The sequence below is a fragment of the Uloborus diversus genome, chromosome 8 (assembly GCF_026930045.1).
Source record: "Uloborus diversus isolate 005 chromosome 8, Udiv.v.3.1, whole genome shotgun sequence".
Lineage (NCBI taxonomy): Eukaryota > Metazoa > Arthropoda > Arachnida > Araneae > Uloboridae > Uloborus > Uloborus diversus.
Genome location: NC_072738.1, coordinates 100,277,109 through 100,295,085, shown reverse-complemented (window position 1 = coordinate 100,295,085; position 17,977 = coordinate 100,277,109). Strand labels below are relative to the sequence as shown.

The following is a 17,977-nucleotide window of genomic DNA, read 5'->3' as shown; positions in this document are numbered from 1 at the left end:
AGCTTAAGTATATTTTTTTAGTAGTTATAGTTTTTCAAACAATATTTCCCCTACAGAAAGGTCCACTTACTACAAAATGAAATTACAAGATTTAAGATTAGTTATTTAATTATCAAGAAATTATATATAATTGTGAATATTAAACATTCATAAAATCTTCATGGTTTTCCAAAAAAAGAAAAATGTTCTTACAAATAGTGTTTAAGCCACAAAAAAAAAAAAAAAAAGTTTTTACCTACCCTGTTTTCAAAAAAGAAAAAAAAAATACACACATTTAAAAAGTTCAATTAAAATGCTTTAGAATTTAAAATTTTAATGAGCATCCTTCATCTTATGAAATTAAAGCAAAATTCTGCTGAATAGAAGTTTTAAAAATAGTAATGTTTTTGTCAGTTTGTAATTAAATGAAGGAGAGGGAAAAAGTCCAAGAAGACTTAAGAAAAAATTAGTGCAATAGGTAGTTGTAAAGTTTAAGGATTTCTTTTTAAAGAATGAAACTATTTGTTCCAATAAATTGAAATATGTATGAAAATGTACCATGCCATAAATAAAATGAAGATATATAAAAAAATAATTTATTTTGCAAAGGTTTTTACTTTTACAATATCTGATGACTTTTATTCACAATTTTCCAAAAATTGTTCTAAAGTAGCTAAATCAACAGGAATATACCAGACTTCAATACCTTCACTCGACTGGAAAAAAAAATTACATTAATAAATCATATTGTTTTCCAGTCTCTTAAATACAAAATTAATAAAAGGAAGTATGAAGCAAATTTTATGTAACTAAAATAGTGGTTTATTCTACACAATGGTTTTGCTCCAACAAAAAAAGGGAAGTATAATCTAAAAAATTATATAGTAAGTATTATATTAAAAAAATAATAATAATTTGAATTTTGACATCTTGAATTCAAATTATGTTTTTCGCAACCACCAGTGTGTGTTTGTATGTAGGTGTTTGTGTGCAGGCATGATTGTGTGTGTATGATAGAAACGCAACTTGGAGGCGATTTTCGCTAGAGGAGCAGCGTCGGGAGGGGCCGGTCGCTGGTGGTGCTGCAGAGGGGAAGGGGAATAAAATCAAAGGATGCCGAAAACAGTCAAATGAGAACAATAAGCAATGTGATAGCTCAAAAAATTTGGCTTAAATTTTCATTTTACTTGACCTCAAATAAGTACTAACTGGTTTTTTAAGCACATCTCTGAAATGTATATTCATGTATACCAACAAACTTAGAAGCAGAGCAGCCAATATATTCATTTTGAACGTCCCCGAGTTAACCATCAGATTTTCTCTAATGTCTATAATTGATGCTCGATCCTCTGATTTACAAACACTCACTTTTTAATGAACTATTTTATTTGTTAGTCCTTCACTTATACAATAAAATTTTTCATTTTTCTAGCGAACTGGAAATGCCAAAAATCTCTTCATACGAACTCGACAGTCAAAGTATCTGTTTGCTAAGAATTCTAGCACCAAGGACAAGAAATCTCAGGGATGAAGAGTGTCCCTTTCCTTTAAACTGCAATTTCATCTTCCTCTATCTTTGCTTTTACTTTCATAAAGAAATAAATTAATTTAAAAAGGGTCAGCAGACTTTGATCTCACAATCTGAATATCAGTTTAGATGCTAATTTTTAGTTCAAAATGAAAAAAAAAAAAAAAGTACTGATAGAACTTGGCTTAGATCTTACCATCCATAGTGCATGGTTTTCAATGCATTTTGATTTTATGCACTTTTTCGTTGTCAAAACGTTAGTAAAATTAAGCCTTATTTGTATATGTACCTCGCGTAACTCAAAAAGACATGCCATAGGACATAGAATTTCATACTGGGGGAGGGGAGAGAGGTATATTCAAGGATAATTTTATCAGAAAACAATGAAAAACATATCTGCTTATATATTTATAAGTTATTGATACCCCTTAAATGACGGGCCTGCACACGTAGGGTCCTTATGGGGACACCTCTCTTTCTGGTTGTAATGAAATGTTCCGAAAAAAGATCTATAAGTGTTTTCATTTTATTGAAATTAATCTTTGAACCATTGTTAATTTCAATAAAGTGACATCATCAATCACAACTACTTTGGTGGTATATTGTCAAGTTTCTGTTGCCATGGCAATATATTGCAGAAGAGGAATTCTCCTGAGTTTCCTAAAATTCCTAATTTTAAAAAAAAGTCCCGAATTTTTCAATTTTGTCCTAAATATCCGCAAATGTTATTTTGCACCTCATTTTATGTAGTTAAATTGTACATATGCTGTCCTTTTACTAGTTGTATGTGGTAAAAATCACTGGTGACTAAAAATTGCACCTGGTAGGATGCGAAATCGGTGATTGGTGGATTTGCAACCAGCATCTACGCTTATGAAACGATAGACATAAAAATTCAATTTTTTATTTAATAGCCAGTGAACAATCAACGTTTTAAGCCACTTTATTGTTATTAATAGTCACTTCATCCAGAATTTTAAATGAAAACATTAAGGCAATCTCAAGGCACTATACAGTGGTGGACAAAATTATAGACTCAATTTTTTTTTCTTTTGTTTCAATTATAACATGACTCAGTTTAAATTATTTTCATTGAAGTGAATATGAGTAGTTGAAGAAATAGTTCTAAAATTAGTACATCTTATTAATTAAATTAAAAAATTCATGAAATTAGAAAATTTGCAAATTTAATATTTTATCATTACGTGAAACGTGGACAAAAGTATAAACTCAAAGGTAAAAAAATCCAGGATTACGAGGAAGTTTCGTTCGAAAATGTTAATTTAACGCCATAGAATGAATAAATGTTGCCATCAGTGATTGCTAAAAGTTTTGTTTTTGGAAATTAATGAGAAACATATAAATGCACTGCTGGACAAAATTATAAACTCAATTTTTTTTTTCCATTTTTTCAATCATAATTTAATTAGGTTATTATTTTTTTTTTTTGCAGTAAAGATAAATAACTGAATAAATAGTCCTAAATTCAGTATAACTCATAAACTTCATAAAATAAATAATTTAATTAAACAAATTCTCAACTTTAATATCTTAATTCACAACTCCAACAAACTATAGGGGCGCTGCAGCCACTGTCTAATGGCGGATGAAAAAGGTAAAACAAGCAGATGCCGTAACTTATAACTTGCTTTGAAGCTTAATGAATGACAGTAATATTTCATCGTGCTTGTGGGAAATTTTCTTTTTGATTCCTCTGAAGTTACATTACACCATAAACTCTCTGAAGCCTGTAATTTTCTCCAAAGAAAACACGTGGAGCGGAATGTTTTACCATTTTCTTTAGTATTGTTAATCACCCCAAGGTAGCATATTCGAGCTCTGGAGTTGCGAAAAACGCATGAAACCTGAACAAAAGTATCAACTCAAAAGTAAGAAACTCAGAAGTTTGGTAGGATTTTATTTTTAGAGTTTTGAAATGCCTCAAGGTTAAAAACTTACAGAGTAACAAGTAGGAAAAATTGTGGCATACAGAGATGCTGGTAAAACCCAGCGCCAAATTGCCTATGTAGTTAAATGCTCCCAAGGGGCAGTAAAAAATGTACTGAAGGATCCCCCAAGTTATGGAAAAAGAAAAAGGACGGGGAGGCATTCGAAACTGAGAGAGATTGAAGATATATTTTACGCACAGCATCAAACACTGGAGCTTCTTCCAGTAAAATTCTGAAGACTTTAAAACTCAAGGTGAGCTCTAGGACAGTTAGAAGAGTTCTACAACAAGCTCAGAATATGAAGTGGAGAAAAATGAAAACACAGCCAAAGTGGAGGTTCTTCATATTACTGAAAGATTTCAATTTGCACAGAGACATATGTCTTGGAAAAAAATGTGGAATTCAGTTGTTTGCTCTGATGAAAAAATTTCAACTTGGATGATCCAGATGGCTTAAGATACTATTGGCATGACCTTAGAAAAGAAGAACAACACATATTTAGCCGAAACTTTGGTGGAGGTTTTGTAATGGTTTGGGCTGGTTTCTCTCAGCATGGTAAAGCAGGATTGGCGTTTCTCAATGGAAGACAGAACGCTGAAGATTACCAATTAACACTGGAAGATCATCTCTTACCTTTTGCTCATCTGATTCCTGTAGGTAACTGGTTATTTTAGTAAGATAACGCGAGTGTACACACAGCGAAATGTACAAAAGAATGGTTCAAGCGCTGGGGTGTCAGTTATCAAATGGCCAGCTCGTAGTCCGGATCTTATTCCGATTCAAAATCTTTGGGGGACCATGGTTCGCAAAGTTTACCATGATGGGCACCAGTACCAAACCACAGAGGATTTAAAAAGGGCAATACTTTCAGCATGGAACCATATGTCACTGCAGCCGTTGGAAACTCTTGTGAAATCTATGCCTAGCCGCATATTCGAGGTAATTCAGAAAAATGGTGGCTCAAATCGTTTTTAAAAGTTAATAGTTTAACTGATGGCTAGATTTAATGCAGTATTAATTTTTAAAACATTTAAAATATTGATTTTTTTTTTTTTTCAATTTGTCCATGTTAATAGCAAAATTACATTTTCCTAAATCTCTGCTTTGCATTGCTAAAGTAATTGCAAATGTAACTTAATTAAACTCATTTTTTTTTTTTTTTTTTTTTTTGTCAGCTTATAATTGTGTTTACGCAGTATCATAAGTTTGTAATTTTGCAATTTAGCATTGGTTCCTTTTTGGATATTAAATTATTAAGTATTTGAATAAAATTCTACCAAACTTCAGAGTTTCTTACTTTTGAGTTAATACTTTTGTCCAGGCTTTATGTGTTATGAAGATATTAAAGTTAAGATTTGTTTTAATTAAATTATTTATTTTTTAAAGTTTATGAGTTATACTGAGTTTAGGACTATTAAGTCAGTTATTTATCTTAACTGGAATAAAAAAAAAATAACTGAGTTAAATTATGATTGAGAAAATGGAAAAAAAAATTTTGTCCAGCGGTGCATTTATATGTTTCTCATTAATTTCCAAAACCAAAACTTTTAGCAATCACTGATGGCAACATTTATTCATTCTATGCCGTTAAATTAACATTTTCGAACGAAACTTTCTCTTAATCCTGGATTTTTTACCTTTGAGTTTATACGTTTGTCCAGGTTTCACGTAATGATAAAATATTAAATTTGCAAATTTTCTAATTTCATGAATTATTTAATTTAATTGTTAAGATGTACTAATTTTAGAACTATTTCTTCAACTATTCATCTTAAATTCAATAAAAATAATTTAAACTGAGTCATGTTATAATTGAAACAAAAGAAAAAAAAATTGAGTCCATAATATTGTCCACCACTGTAGTATATGGAATGATGTGGAGAAAAGCATTGGCATATGAGCACTATGGTTACATACTATGCATACTATAAAATGGGCCACGGTAGCCTGATCGGCAAGGAATCGGACTCATGACTGGAGGGTCCATGGTTCGATCCTAGCTAGTCGAAGATCCACCGTCTTCATTAAGGGTGAATGGGGGACGTTAAATATGCTCATAGTCACTAAGTCCTCGACGTGAAACGATACCTCTGGGGGTGCTAGGCCAGAAGTCTGTTCATAGATGGTGCTGCCATCTATCGTGTTGTCCGAGCCAAATCGGACTTCCACCTAGAAATAGGCGCTTGATTAAACGGAAGCCGTACCCCTCTGCCTTAGAATCGAGTCGCATTGCTACTCGGGCTCGGGTTCCCGAGTGGCATAAGTAACAACAACATACTAAAAAATTGAATAAAGAAACAATTTTAAAATTAATAGTAAAGCCTGTGCACATAAATTGAAATAAAAAAGACATTTTTAAAAATATTAAGTGAAAAAGTTGAAAATTTAAATTCAAAATGTACATTGTAGTACAACCGTGCAGCGAGTACATGGAAAATGAAAACAAAAAAGAATTTTTTTTTCTTCAAAGTATTCCATCAAAAATGATTTAGGGAAGAAGGATAGGACAAAGAGCGGAATCCAGTGTCTGGTTTTGGAGGGGCTCATTTCTAGAAGGGGGATCATAAGTGTCATTTTTGAGCAGAAGTGGGGGTTCACGGGAGAGTTTTTTGAAATAAAAGTCCCCACAACCCAATGTTAGACTATCTTTTGTCATTGGGAGGGGGGAGAGTCATGAACCCCATAGATCCACACCTGGATAGGCCAACAGACAAATTTCTTCATCTCATAACAACTTGAAAAATATTAAATAAAATAACTTGTTTTATTTATTTTTTGAGTTTTTTTTTTTTTTTAATAGCTTTAATTTTGCTTTCCTTTTTGAGCAATGATGAAATACTATGTATCCCCATTTAGACTGTTTTTGATGTTCCTTTGATTTTTCAGATTGTCATGACCAGGAGAATAAATCTAGCTCGTTGTTTTTAATATTTATTCAGAGAGACTAATTTTTGTCGTCATGGTTGTAAATACTTTGCATCCCATCCAAGGCTCAGCTCAAGCAAACTTTACGTTAAAAAAAGTTTTTTTTTTCTTTTTGTGTAAAGTCATGTCTTTTTAGGAAAAACTTCCTATAAATACAAAATTTCCAGATTACTAATTTTTATCATTTAAGATTGATAGAAGTAAAAATACCATAACAGTATATGCTATAAATATAATCTTCATGCAAAACATATGGGTACAAATTGGACATATAACAATACTAGCACATCCTAATTACCATTTCTTCCTTTTTTTAAAATTTTTTTATGAATATGCCCCATATTAGCTAACCTAGAGAATCAGCAGTCATTAGATGACGTCTGCGAATTTTTGCTTCATTTCCATTCCATTTGTAGAAACAAGAAACCCAACATGCAGGGTCCTATGGTAATTTGTGAATGGGCAAAACATAATTAGAATTCAAGATATTAAAACTCAAATGTAAATGCCAGGGGCTCGATGTTTTTGTTTAAGGCTAAATATAAAGCAAGCATGTGTCGGTTTTTAAGAAAAATGTTTCCTTTAAGAATAGGATAGATTTCTCCCATTGGGATGATGTTTTATAAATCTTGAACTGCAGGAGGGGAAAGGAGACACAGCAGATAAGGTTCAAAACTATTCGTTCATATTTTTAATCTGCAGCCAAAAATTTCAATTTTACAAAGCAAGACATCTTCATGTATGGCATTTTTCTTTTCAAAGAGAAAATTTTGCACTTAAACTCGAAAAGGGAACCAAAGAAATTTTGAAAACACTTACATTTTAAGATAAAATGAACTTAAAGATCGCTCCTGATATTAATTTTAGAAAAAACCAAGGGATGGGGGGAAATCAATGTCCGTAACCAAGTTAACAAAAGAAGCATACGTTCAAAATTATGGTGCTTGTTTCACAGCTCTAGACACTTGCTGTTCTACAAATGTTCTAAAATTTTATCAAAATAGTGTCCTAATTTTGCTTTTAATCACCACTCTAACCCCCGTATATTGCCAAGTTGGCTTCAAAAATGAGATACCAAATCCAGTGTTGATTTCGTCATATGTAAAGAGACTTCATTGAACCAATACTAAAATTGTCTATAAACCAGTCTTGACTGGATGGGTTGGCAACAAATTAGGAGTAAGTATTTTAAATGTTTTTCTGCTTACTTTAAGGCACAATTATAATGTATTTTTGTTTCTTTACACATTTGATATAGTTTCTGTTGCAGCAATTTTAAATCTCAAACACCAGCAATAACATTAAAATTCATTCTGTTTGAAAATATTATTTTATTCTTTATATTTTACTATACTTTTATAGGTACACGAAAGTGTTTCAAAAATTACACATACAACATGATGCATGAGTACATGCATCCATTCATTTGAATTATTAAAAAACTAATCATTTAATATACTTAAAAGGAAGGAATGCTGCGTTTAAAAGGTATAAAAGGCAGTAGTGTAGATTCAAATTAGATTTCTCTTCATGATTCCAGTGACACATCAAAGTAAAAAATTGCTTCTAAGATTTTAAACTTAGGAATGTAAGTTGCTACCCTCAAATGTGCACAATATACAGTACTAAATAAAGTAAAAATATTACCTTTCGAGATGCAAGCAATTTATGATTTTTAAATTCTGATAATTGTGCTTGCATTGTTATTTCACTATTAACCAAAAAAGCTTCTCTGCATTCTTGATACCATTCATGAAAAGGCATGCCTAGTTCCAAAGTTTGAAAATGTGATTAATACACAATGTATTATAAAACTTCAGCAATTACAGAATAATATATGAACAATTCATATAATAATTCAGAATAAAAGTGTTACATTTTAAAGTTCATTTGTAGCAACAGAAATAGAATTTTCAACACACCATCTTTAGATTTAATGAGTTCATGCAGTATAATAGTATGAAGAAAGAAGACCTTAAATAATTTTAAAAAGATAAACAAATAAATATTCAAGACTAAAGAAGTTTTCCTCACTAGGGAACTTATTTAAAATCAGTCTTGCTATAAATAAAACTAGAATGATTTCATGTTTAATTGGGGGGGGGGGGGCAGCTATGTAAACTAGCGGGCGGATATGTTTGACAATTTCTAATAAAGATAACTGACTAATTTGCCGATATTTTAAATAATGCATACATGTGACTGCTTAGAAACAAAAAAAGCTAAAAATGTCTGCAGAATTCTGCAAATTTGAAAATTTAATCACAAAATTCTGCTAATTATAGGAAAATCCTTAAATTCTATCAATTTTTCAACTCCAAAAACCCAAACATGGTTTAAAAGATTATATATATATTTTTTTTAAAATTTATTATTATTATTACATTTTTTAAATCTCCAGATTACTTATTAAGAACTGCTTCCTCTTGGTCATTTTTTTTATTACTGGTTGGTTAATTGATTTACTAATGGGATTTATAGAACAATCTCTAAAAATTTCAGCAACTATTTTTCTATATAACTTATTATTTCCTAAAGAGTAAGTAGACAATATAAAGCATGCAAAGCATAATACAAATTTTTTTACAAGCATGAATTTTCTGTTAAATTCCTGTAATTTCCAGTTAAAATGTAATAGGTAATTATAAAAACGGAATTCTGGGCATCTGAAATTTTTGGAATTTTTCCAATTAGCAAAAAAATCATAAGCATGCTCATTGATCATAATCTACTTTATAGTTTTCTATTATTAACCAATGCAAACATATATTTTTTTTAACAAAAAGAAACAAGCACACAATACCTGAATTATTCTTTTTCTCGTCTTTTTGATACTGAGCTAAAATTTTAAACACACCACGGCCATTAGGTGTCAAGCTGTTGTATACATGAAGGAGAGAACTCAGCAGAAGGTGGCTGGATTGATCTTTCAACAAGAAATCTTCGTAAGAAGTTTCCAATATGTAGGGTTCAAATGTTGTTGCATCATACCATAGCCATTTATATCTACTAAGCATTACTTGATCCCAAACTAAAAATATACAGGAATAAATGGATTAAGGGTATTTTATTGAAAAGTTAAATACAAGAAAAATATAATAAATAAAGCAAACTAATAAGAAAAGTTAGTATAAAAATCAATTATTTGTCTTAAAGGAAAAGAAATGGTCACTTATACAGTCCAGTCTCATTAATGTGACCAACGCCTACTTTTGAGTATATACTATTACTATTTCAGTTAAAATTCCATGATTTTCTTCAAAAAATAGTTTTTTTTTTTAAATATATTTTTCAAAAAAATGCAAGGTAAATTTTAAGAAGTTATCAAGCTGATAAATACAAACAGTGAAATAGGTAATTAGCATCAAATAGAATTTTTTGCTCTCCTGCAATTTTTAAGTCTCCCACATAGTACTCAAAAGTATTGAATTTAAGTTACATTTTATAATTATTTTTGTTTTATTCATTTGCAAATTTTATTTGAAAATGTGTTCGCTAAACATTTTTGAACTTGATATTTTACTTAAATATATATGTAATTTTTTAAAAGATAAATAGAAAAAAAATCAATTTTTTGAAGAAAATAATGAATTTTAAGCCTCCTGCTGGACACCTAAATAGTTTTTAATTTGGATAAATATGTATGTGGTACATGCTGGGGCTATAGGGGAAATGTTTTATCAACATAAAATTTTGAACTTTCAATTTTTTTTTTTTTTTTTTTTTTTTTTTTCGAATTTGACCTAGTACACAGTGCTGGTTCACTTTCAGACACAAGTCACCACGGGTTGCTGTTGTTCAAATTATATGAAACTGTTTTTACAAAGAAGGAAAAATATAAGAGGGTGTGCCACTTGAAACATCTCTCTCTCTCTCTCTCTCTCTATATATATATATATATATATATATATATATATATATACACACAGTAAAACCTCTCCTAACAGACACCCCTCTTATGCGGACAATTTTTAATTCCCCAGTTCCAATGCAAATAACATTATTAAACCCTTATCCTGCGGACACTTCTCTATTGCAGACAAAAAAATTTGTCCTATTAGTGTCCTCATTAAAGGGATTTTACTATATATATATATATATATATATATATATATATAGTACTGTATAAGTTACTGTGTGTTTATACATATATTTAAGAAGTAGAAGATCAGGCTGGTTCAAAATATAAAGAATTTCATGAGAGAAAGTAGTTTCATTTTAAAGATTCAAGTAAGTTAAATATGTAAGAATCAGTTTAAAATTGATCAAATGCCTTACTAATTGTTAAAACTATGCTTGCTGATCAATCGACTTTAAGTTCAGTGATATTTGCCTTTACTTACTTAAAGGAGAGTTGATATGATCAACGCTGCAAATGAAATGAATGTTTGAAACTGCTGCTAATGATGAAAGAACTGTTTGCGATTTTGTACTACGAAGTAGAACTCCATCAATATTGTGGATGATAATGTACAAATTCTCTTTATCTAGAGGGGGAAAAATTATGCCTCTAAATACATAATGCATGTCAGTCATAAATCAAAACAATTATAAATCACATTTTAAAAAAAGCATGTGCTTGATGTAGCTTGTTTTAAAAACCATCCAGGTTTAAGCATTGCTTGCAAGAATGGTTTTGTCATTAAAGAAACACAGTAAACTTTCAATGGTGTCGTTTCCAAAATTTTAAAAGTATTTTTTTTCTGAAAGAGCATGATTAAAAACATATGATCTGACCATTTTTAAAATAATTTGTTTATGTTTAATATTTAAAAAAAAATACTTAAATCAGTGCTCTTTTATCATTTAACACTTCTGCGGATGACATCACAAATGATGAAATGCCATTCAGTGTTGCCATTCACGGTCCAAAATATTTAATTTGCATCTTTACTCATGTGTATTGGCAACGATATGGTTAGTAGCAAGAGTACAGCGCAATTTTAATTCGCTGCTTGATTATCATAACGTGGAAAGGTAGTAGAAAGATGCAGCAAAGTGCATCATTTGTGACGTCATCAAGACCATGCCTTGTTTGAAAAATCGGACATTAAAAAAAATTAATTAAAAAGAAAAAAACTGTTGGGAAAATGAAAGTATTTTCTGGGTCCATGTTATTTTTTTTACTCGTTCTATCTATTTCAATGACTAAAAGTAGTACTTTTGACTAGAGACGTACCGAGTACTCGGTAACTACTCGGTACTCGGCCTACTCGGCCAATATGCCGAGTACTCGGTACTCGGCCAAATTTTGATCAGATACTCGGCCAATACCGAGTAGTTGCAAAAAATTGAATATATAATTAAATTTACAAAAAAGCTCAAGCATATATAATTTTCTGCAACTATTTACAATTCAAATTTAAATTTTGAGAATAATGAAGTTTGAAATACCTCAATGGAATAAATCTTGGTTTGAATGTCTCGAAAGTTAATAAAACTTTTTTGTTAAAAATTGTGCAAATATGGAATTTTTGCTACACAAACTAAAATTAGTTATAAGATATATAAAAATACCTTAGCTTTAAAAATAAAAGGAAATAAAACAACGTTAGAAGCACAGTGCAGAATCACAGCAAACACGTGTTTTGGCATTACGAGGAATTTCTTTTTCAATGCACAAAATGTGAGCTCGTTGATTTAAAGGTATCCAGCAAAAGTCGAATTTTTTGTCATATGCCTTTACATTCTTTAGTTCACATGTTATGCACTGAAAAGACGATCCTTGTAACACAGAAAAACGTGTCTGCAGTGTTCCTGCACATTTGTTTTTTTGCTTTTAAATATTATTTGTTTAGCAAACTAGACCTATAATGAATAAATTTGTATAATTTGTTTTAATTCCAACTTGATAAGTCATACCTTTTATTTATTCATTTTTAATTTAAAAAATATTATTTTTGCAAAATTTTGTAGTTAAATTTCAGCAGGAATTTAGTTTAAAAACTATTATATGGACAAGGAGGTCTATACTACTATTTCAATAAGTTTAAAATTCATCGATGTGTGTCGGTGGTCCTTCTTTCAACATAATTGTTACTGGGAAACTCGGCCGAGTAGTGAAAGGCCGAGTTACTCGGTAACTCGGTACTCGGCCGAGTAGTAAAAGGCCGAGTACTCGGTACTCGGCTACTCGGCCAAAGTGCTACTCGGTACGTCTCTACTTTTGACTGAAGGAAACCACCCCATTATTCACAAGCTAAAATTTTAAATAGCAAGCTCTTTTTTCTCAGATTTATAATTAGCATTTATATTTAAACTTGCAGGGTCTGACCATGGTTTTCATGGAAATGGCAAGTGGGCAGTTTAGACGATTCTACTTGAATGGAGAGGTGGGGGGGGGGGGGGGGTGATGCCTGTGTTTCGTTCAATTCAATGTTACTCTGCTTCATTTAGAAGCCAACACACATCTGAGGCAAACTGGCAACTCTGCAAACTAACAGATGCGCCCCTGTCCGCCTGTTAACCAGATGTTTGCTTTTCCATCTTATCGGTGGTCAGATAGTTTACCACTTTTGTTCTACTTGGTTCAATCATTGCTTTAAAATTAAATCAAGAAAAACCCACCTCACAATCTATTTCTTTATTTACTAGTGGTACACGCACAGCTTTGCCCGTAATAGAAAAATTAAAAGGTCTTTTGGTTAGCCTGTATATTTACAAATAATGTATGGTAAATTTTCTCGCCAATTGGCTTGTACCTATGTTACGGTTCTACGTTATGATAATTTCGTATCTCGCCAATTGGCTTGTGCTCATGTTACGGTTCCATTTTATGATAATTTCATAATTTACTTGTCCATCTTATGATAATTTTGTTCTTAAAATTGGAATAGAAAAAGAACCACATCGAATTTTTGAAAAATCGCTTGGAGGTGCACACCCCTATGCTACAAACTAACTTAGTGCCAATTTCACGAAAATCGGCCGAACAGTCTAGGCGCTATAGGCGTCACAGAGATCCAGACATCCTCCGGACATCCAGGCAGGGAGACTTTCAGCTTTATTATTAGTAAAAATTGTTTTTAATTTTTTGAAATTTTCGCACATAATACCTCAACTAGCATGGTTATAGCACTCGGGCAGGGTGGGGGGAATAAATTTCTCACAGAGGAAAACAGGGCAACTCACTCAGAAAATATATGCATACACAGGGGGTGCAAGTGCAATGACCTATAAGTGGCCATGTTCATAGTCAAATCAAATAAGACCACTCTCAAAGCATTGAATAAATAATCAAAGGAACTTATGACCTTTATGAAATGTATACATGTAGTCATGGTGTTTCATGGAGCGTTGCAACTCCTTATAGCTTCCTTTCACTATACCACTGACGACACATAGAATTTTTTAATCAAAAACTATGCACTGACCTAGCAATAAATATATTTTTAATGTTGTTAAAAATATTAGTTTAATTTTAATTAGGAATGAATATGCTCTTGATCAAAATGTTTTTTTTTTTATAATTTAAAAAATCACTTTAATATAATGTTGATTGACATTTTATTTGTTTTCCAAGTGCACATGATGCAGAGGAATTGGAAGTGTTTAATATTTCTACAGAAATTGCAAACAAATTTAAATACCTATGAGGGGTAAAATCTCTACCTCAGAGCTAGACTAACATAAGTCACGTTATTGCTACTTTGCAGGAGAGAGAAAAAAAAATTAGTTTAGAGCATACAAAGGTGGGGCTAGTGCTCTTTTATACTGGTAAATAATTATAAAGAAATATTTTTCATAGAATTATGCTGTGAGGACTTGATGTGGAATAACACTCTACATATTAAGCAGTAATAACCTGAAAACTGCCATTTTTGCCTTTTTAGTTAGTCTGGCTCTGGGCTAAAGAAATGTAGTGAAAAAAAAATTAAAAAATTACTTTTAGAAAAATATTGCTTGATAAACTCTAAGTGATCTTGTATGCTCGAAAATTTCCCTTCGTGATTTAAGGCATCTTCAGTTATAGAAGACAACATCTAAGGATAAAACAAAAATAAAGTTTTCAAACAGAATTAACATCTTTGGATAAGGGGCATAGTTTACTCAAAAAACGAACAACTTTAAAATGCAATAAATACATACATTAGTATATAAATCTTACTATTATATCTTTAAAAATGAAAGTACTGACTAAAATGATGCAATCTGAAAGTCATATCGACAATAATTTTAAAGCAAGCTAACATATAATTAGATCTTAAAATACTTTTTAATAACAAAGGTAACAATGAATTTTGGTTACATGTTACTAAAAAAGAAAAGTTTTCATGCATAATTTGAAATTGATATTGTATATAATATGCTTCTCAATTGTATATATATATTTATAGATTACTAGAGGACCCAACAGACGTTGTTCTGTTCAAACTTCGTAAATTGAAAAGTTGAAAAACTTCAATAAACTATCAAGTGTTTGAACCGTTTCATTGAAAAAAATAAGTAAATAGAAAATGTTTCAAGCTGCTTGGTGTCAGAATGCGTATATTTATTACAACTTGATTTATCTAGTGCTCACTGAGCAGCTGCTTCATCAACTATTTTTTTCGTGTACTTGAAAGATCTTCATAGATTGTATGGTTTGTTCCATCAGCCATACCCAAAGGATAAAAATCATCCTCAGATATTAAGTGTAAAAAACTAACTAACCATGTAGAAAAATCGGGAAATCCCGCTGCAACGTCCCTCATATGAAAAAGAATAAAACAGTCAAATGGATATCATTTGAAAAATTATAAAGATAAAAACAGTACCCTGAATAAGCGAAAATCCCCCCCCCCCTCTTGATGTAAAATAAAAACGTTCGTCAACTAAAATGACTAAACACTCTTTAAAAACCAAAAACAATTCTTTAAAATTTACAATATTTCACCAAATGAACAAAAAATATAATAAATTACATTAACAGTGGTAAACAAATAATCACGCAACTGTATTGTTATGGCCAATGTCGCCAAGCCACCGCGTTCCTGTAATCTAGCCGATCGGTAAGCGAAGCAAACTCCGACCAATTAGCAATCCCATCTTTTGAACGAAAACTTCATATATTTGCTTATTTTTTTTCTTTCCACCAAAGCTAAAAATCTTCCACTGCACTGATCTTGTGTGTACAGAACTACCCTGTCATAATTTATCTGGACGAAAATAACATTTGTTTCACCTTCAAATTCCACCATCTTTTCCTTTGATAACGTACTGATTAGTTTGATAATCCTTAAAGTGTTCTTGACATTGGTGCCAAAATTCAGATGGATTTGAGCCGAGAAATAAATGTTGCTAGTTATGGTACTTTCTGATCATTTGGTTAGGATAACCTAAAGCACCGATCCGGTCACATGGTTCAACTACACACGTTTTGCATGAACCTTCCAGTACTTTACTTTAAAATATATATCACGGGAGCTAAATTCGTTGCTTTCAAGAAATGAAGTCTTCACACACTCTCTCTCTTTACATTTTATCTATTCTCAATTGAGCAACTATCACAGTAGGAAATTACAAAAAGCAGTCTGAGTTTGTTATAAAACAAAATAGTTGTGACTTTTGGTTGCTCCAGAGTTGCTTTTGTTATGATGTGAAGTGGAAAACAATATATTTTTTTCTTTTTGATGATGTACAAACATTGTTACATCGTCAGTGATACCGAATTAGAACTTCGTATCTCTCGATATGTAGACAATAATATTTCAGTTGGAATGTATGATCTGTCTTTTTTTTTTTTTTTCTTTTAAGTATCCCTACAAATGTCAGACGGCATGACAGCAAAGGTTGAGCAAATGACAGTGAGGATAAAAATTACAGATAATATTTTTCGATTCAACGGGCCACATGTATGAGCTTTGCGGGCCCCATGTAGCCTGGGGACCGTAAGTTGAACATCACTGGTATAAATAAATAAAAGCACTATGAAGTACCAAAGCGTAAGACCTAATACATTCAGTATTACAAAAAAAAAAAAAAAAAAAAAACTGGAGAAACATTTTTTTCTAACGAACCATTTAGCGTGTAACGTAAATATAAAATGTTGGGAAAACAATAAGCCATTTTGTTTTTTGGTAAAAACAAGCTACACACATTTCCCAAGATGAAGGTGGAAGAAAATGTTTCAATTAAATAGAAGAGGTGTCAGAAAAAAATATTTTCCTGTTCGAAATCTTCGAACGAAATTCAACATGGGTACTCGGTTATTGAGAATAAGGGAAAATTTTGGTCATTGACGCTAGGGTTAAAGGGGGGAAAAAAGAAAACATTAAATGCCTTTAAGTACAATTATCTCCAAGTTACTAATGTAGTTAAACAGATGTCAGTTACTCTGCTCCGATAGCGTATGATACTTATATTTACTTAACCAATTTAATTTTTAGTTGCTTACAGTGCAATCACAATTGATATTGCTTTTGATGACTAAATGCTACCCACAAGCAACATTGCTTCAATTTACTTTTCTCCAGGCAGCTAACGGATTGCATATGATGTGGCACCAAAATGCATACATACAAAGAAGTATTAAAAATATTGTATCGAGAACTAATGAAAATGTAAAATGTTGTTTCTTACTTGTTTAACATTCAAAGAAGGAAAAAATCCATAAATAACAAGACACAAGGAATTAGTTAAAGCTTCAGTCATAAAATAATTTAAAATTTTCTGTTTTGAGCCTAAACCATAAAGTAAAACATTGAAGCCTTCTCTGAAAAAAGAAACATTACATGTGAAAAAACATGACTGAGATAATTGCACATCAATACAAGAATGAATCAAGTATATAACAAAAAAACTTTTAAACAGACTGTAAAAATTCAAAACAATAAGTCAATAGTGATGATTTGGATATTCAACAATGATCTATAATTTTATAACTGTACAACATCAAAAGTCCAAAAAGAGATAGATAAGAAAGAAACAAATGTAAAAAAATATAATTAATAAATTTTACATAAAACATAAGCACGACTAAAATACACAATAAAATCTTTTCGTAGACTGTGACAATACAAAATAATAAGTCAATAATGAGGATTTAGACCAGCGGTAGGCAACCCACCGATCGCGATCGACGGGTCGATCTTGAGCCGGTTCTCAGTCAATCTTGGCAACATTCTGGACCACTTTTTTTTTGTCAAGTTACATTTAATAAACATTATTTTCTGGAAAAAATTGGGCAAAACTTCTTTATCCAAAGTCATCTGATTGCTTTTAGAGAACTTTTTTTTTAATTCTGGAAGTGCCACAATTTTTTACTTTCATTGAAAACTTCTTTTTGTCTTTTGTTCTTGAAAAATACCCCCAAAGTTCCTATGTTGTTGCTGTTGTTACTTATGCCACTCGTGAACCCGAGCCCAAGTAGCGGGATTACTCAATTTAAGGCAGAGAGGTATGGCTTCCGTTTCATCGAGCACCAAATTAGGTGGAAGTCCGATTTTGCTCAGACAACACAATAGATGGCAACACCATCTGTGGATAATTCGATAATTTAGAACCAAACCAGAAGCCAAATGACTTCTGGCTTAGCACCCCCATAGATATCGTTTCATTAAGGGGACTTTGTGACCACAAGAATATTTAATGTCCCCCAGTCATCCTTAATGAAGAC

At 31.3% G+C, this 17,977-nt stretch overlaps 1 protein-coding gene across 1 annotated transcript in view; it reads right to left on the bottom strand.

Annotated features, from left to right (window-relative positions):
* Positions 1-605: 605 nt before the first annotated feature.
* LOC129227980 (origin recognition complex subunit 2-like) overlaps positions 606-17,977 on the bottom strand; it is a 28,631-nt gene continuing 11,259 nt past the window's right edge. Inside the window, exons 5-10 of the mRNA XM_054862606.1 lie at positions 16,942-17,074; positions 14,267-14,363; positions 10,725-10,868; positions 9,185-9,412; positions 8,029-8,147; positions 606-695 (exon numbers count right to left, since the gene is read on the bottom strand). Of these exons, the coding sequence (XP_054718581.1) occupies positions 618-695; positions 8,029-8,147; positions 9,185-9,412; positions 10,725-10,868; positions 14,267-14,363; positions 16,942-17,074 (799 nt within the window). The 3' untranslated portion in view covers positions 606-617. The remainder of the gene's footprint in view (positions 696-8,028; positions 8,148-9,184; positions 9,413-10,724; positions 10,869-14,266; positions 14,364-16,941; positions 17,075-17,977) is intronic.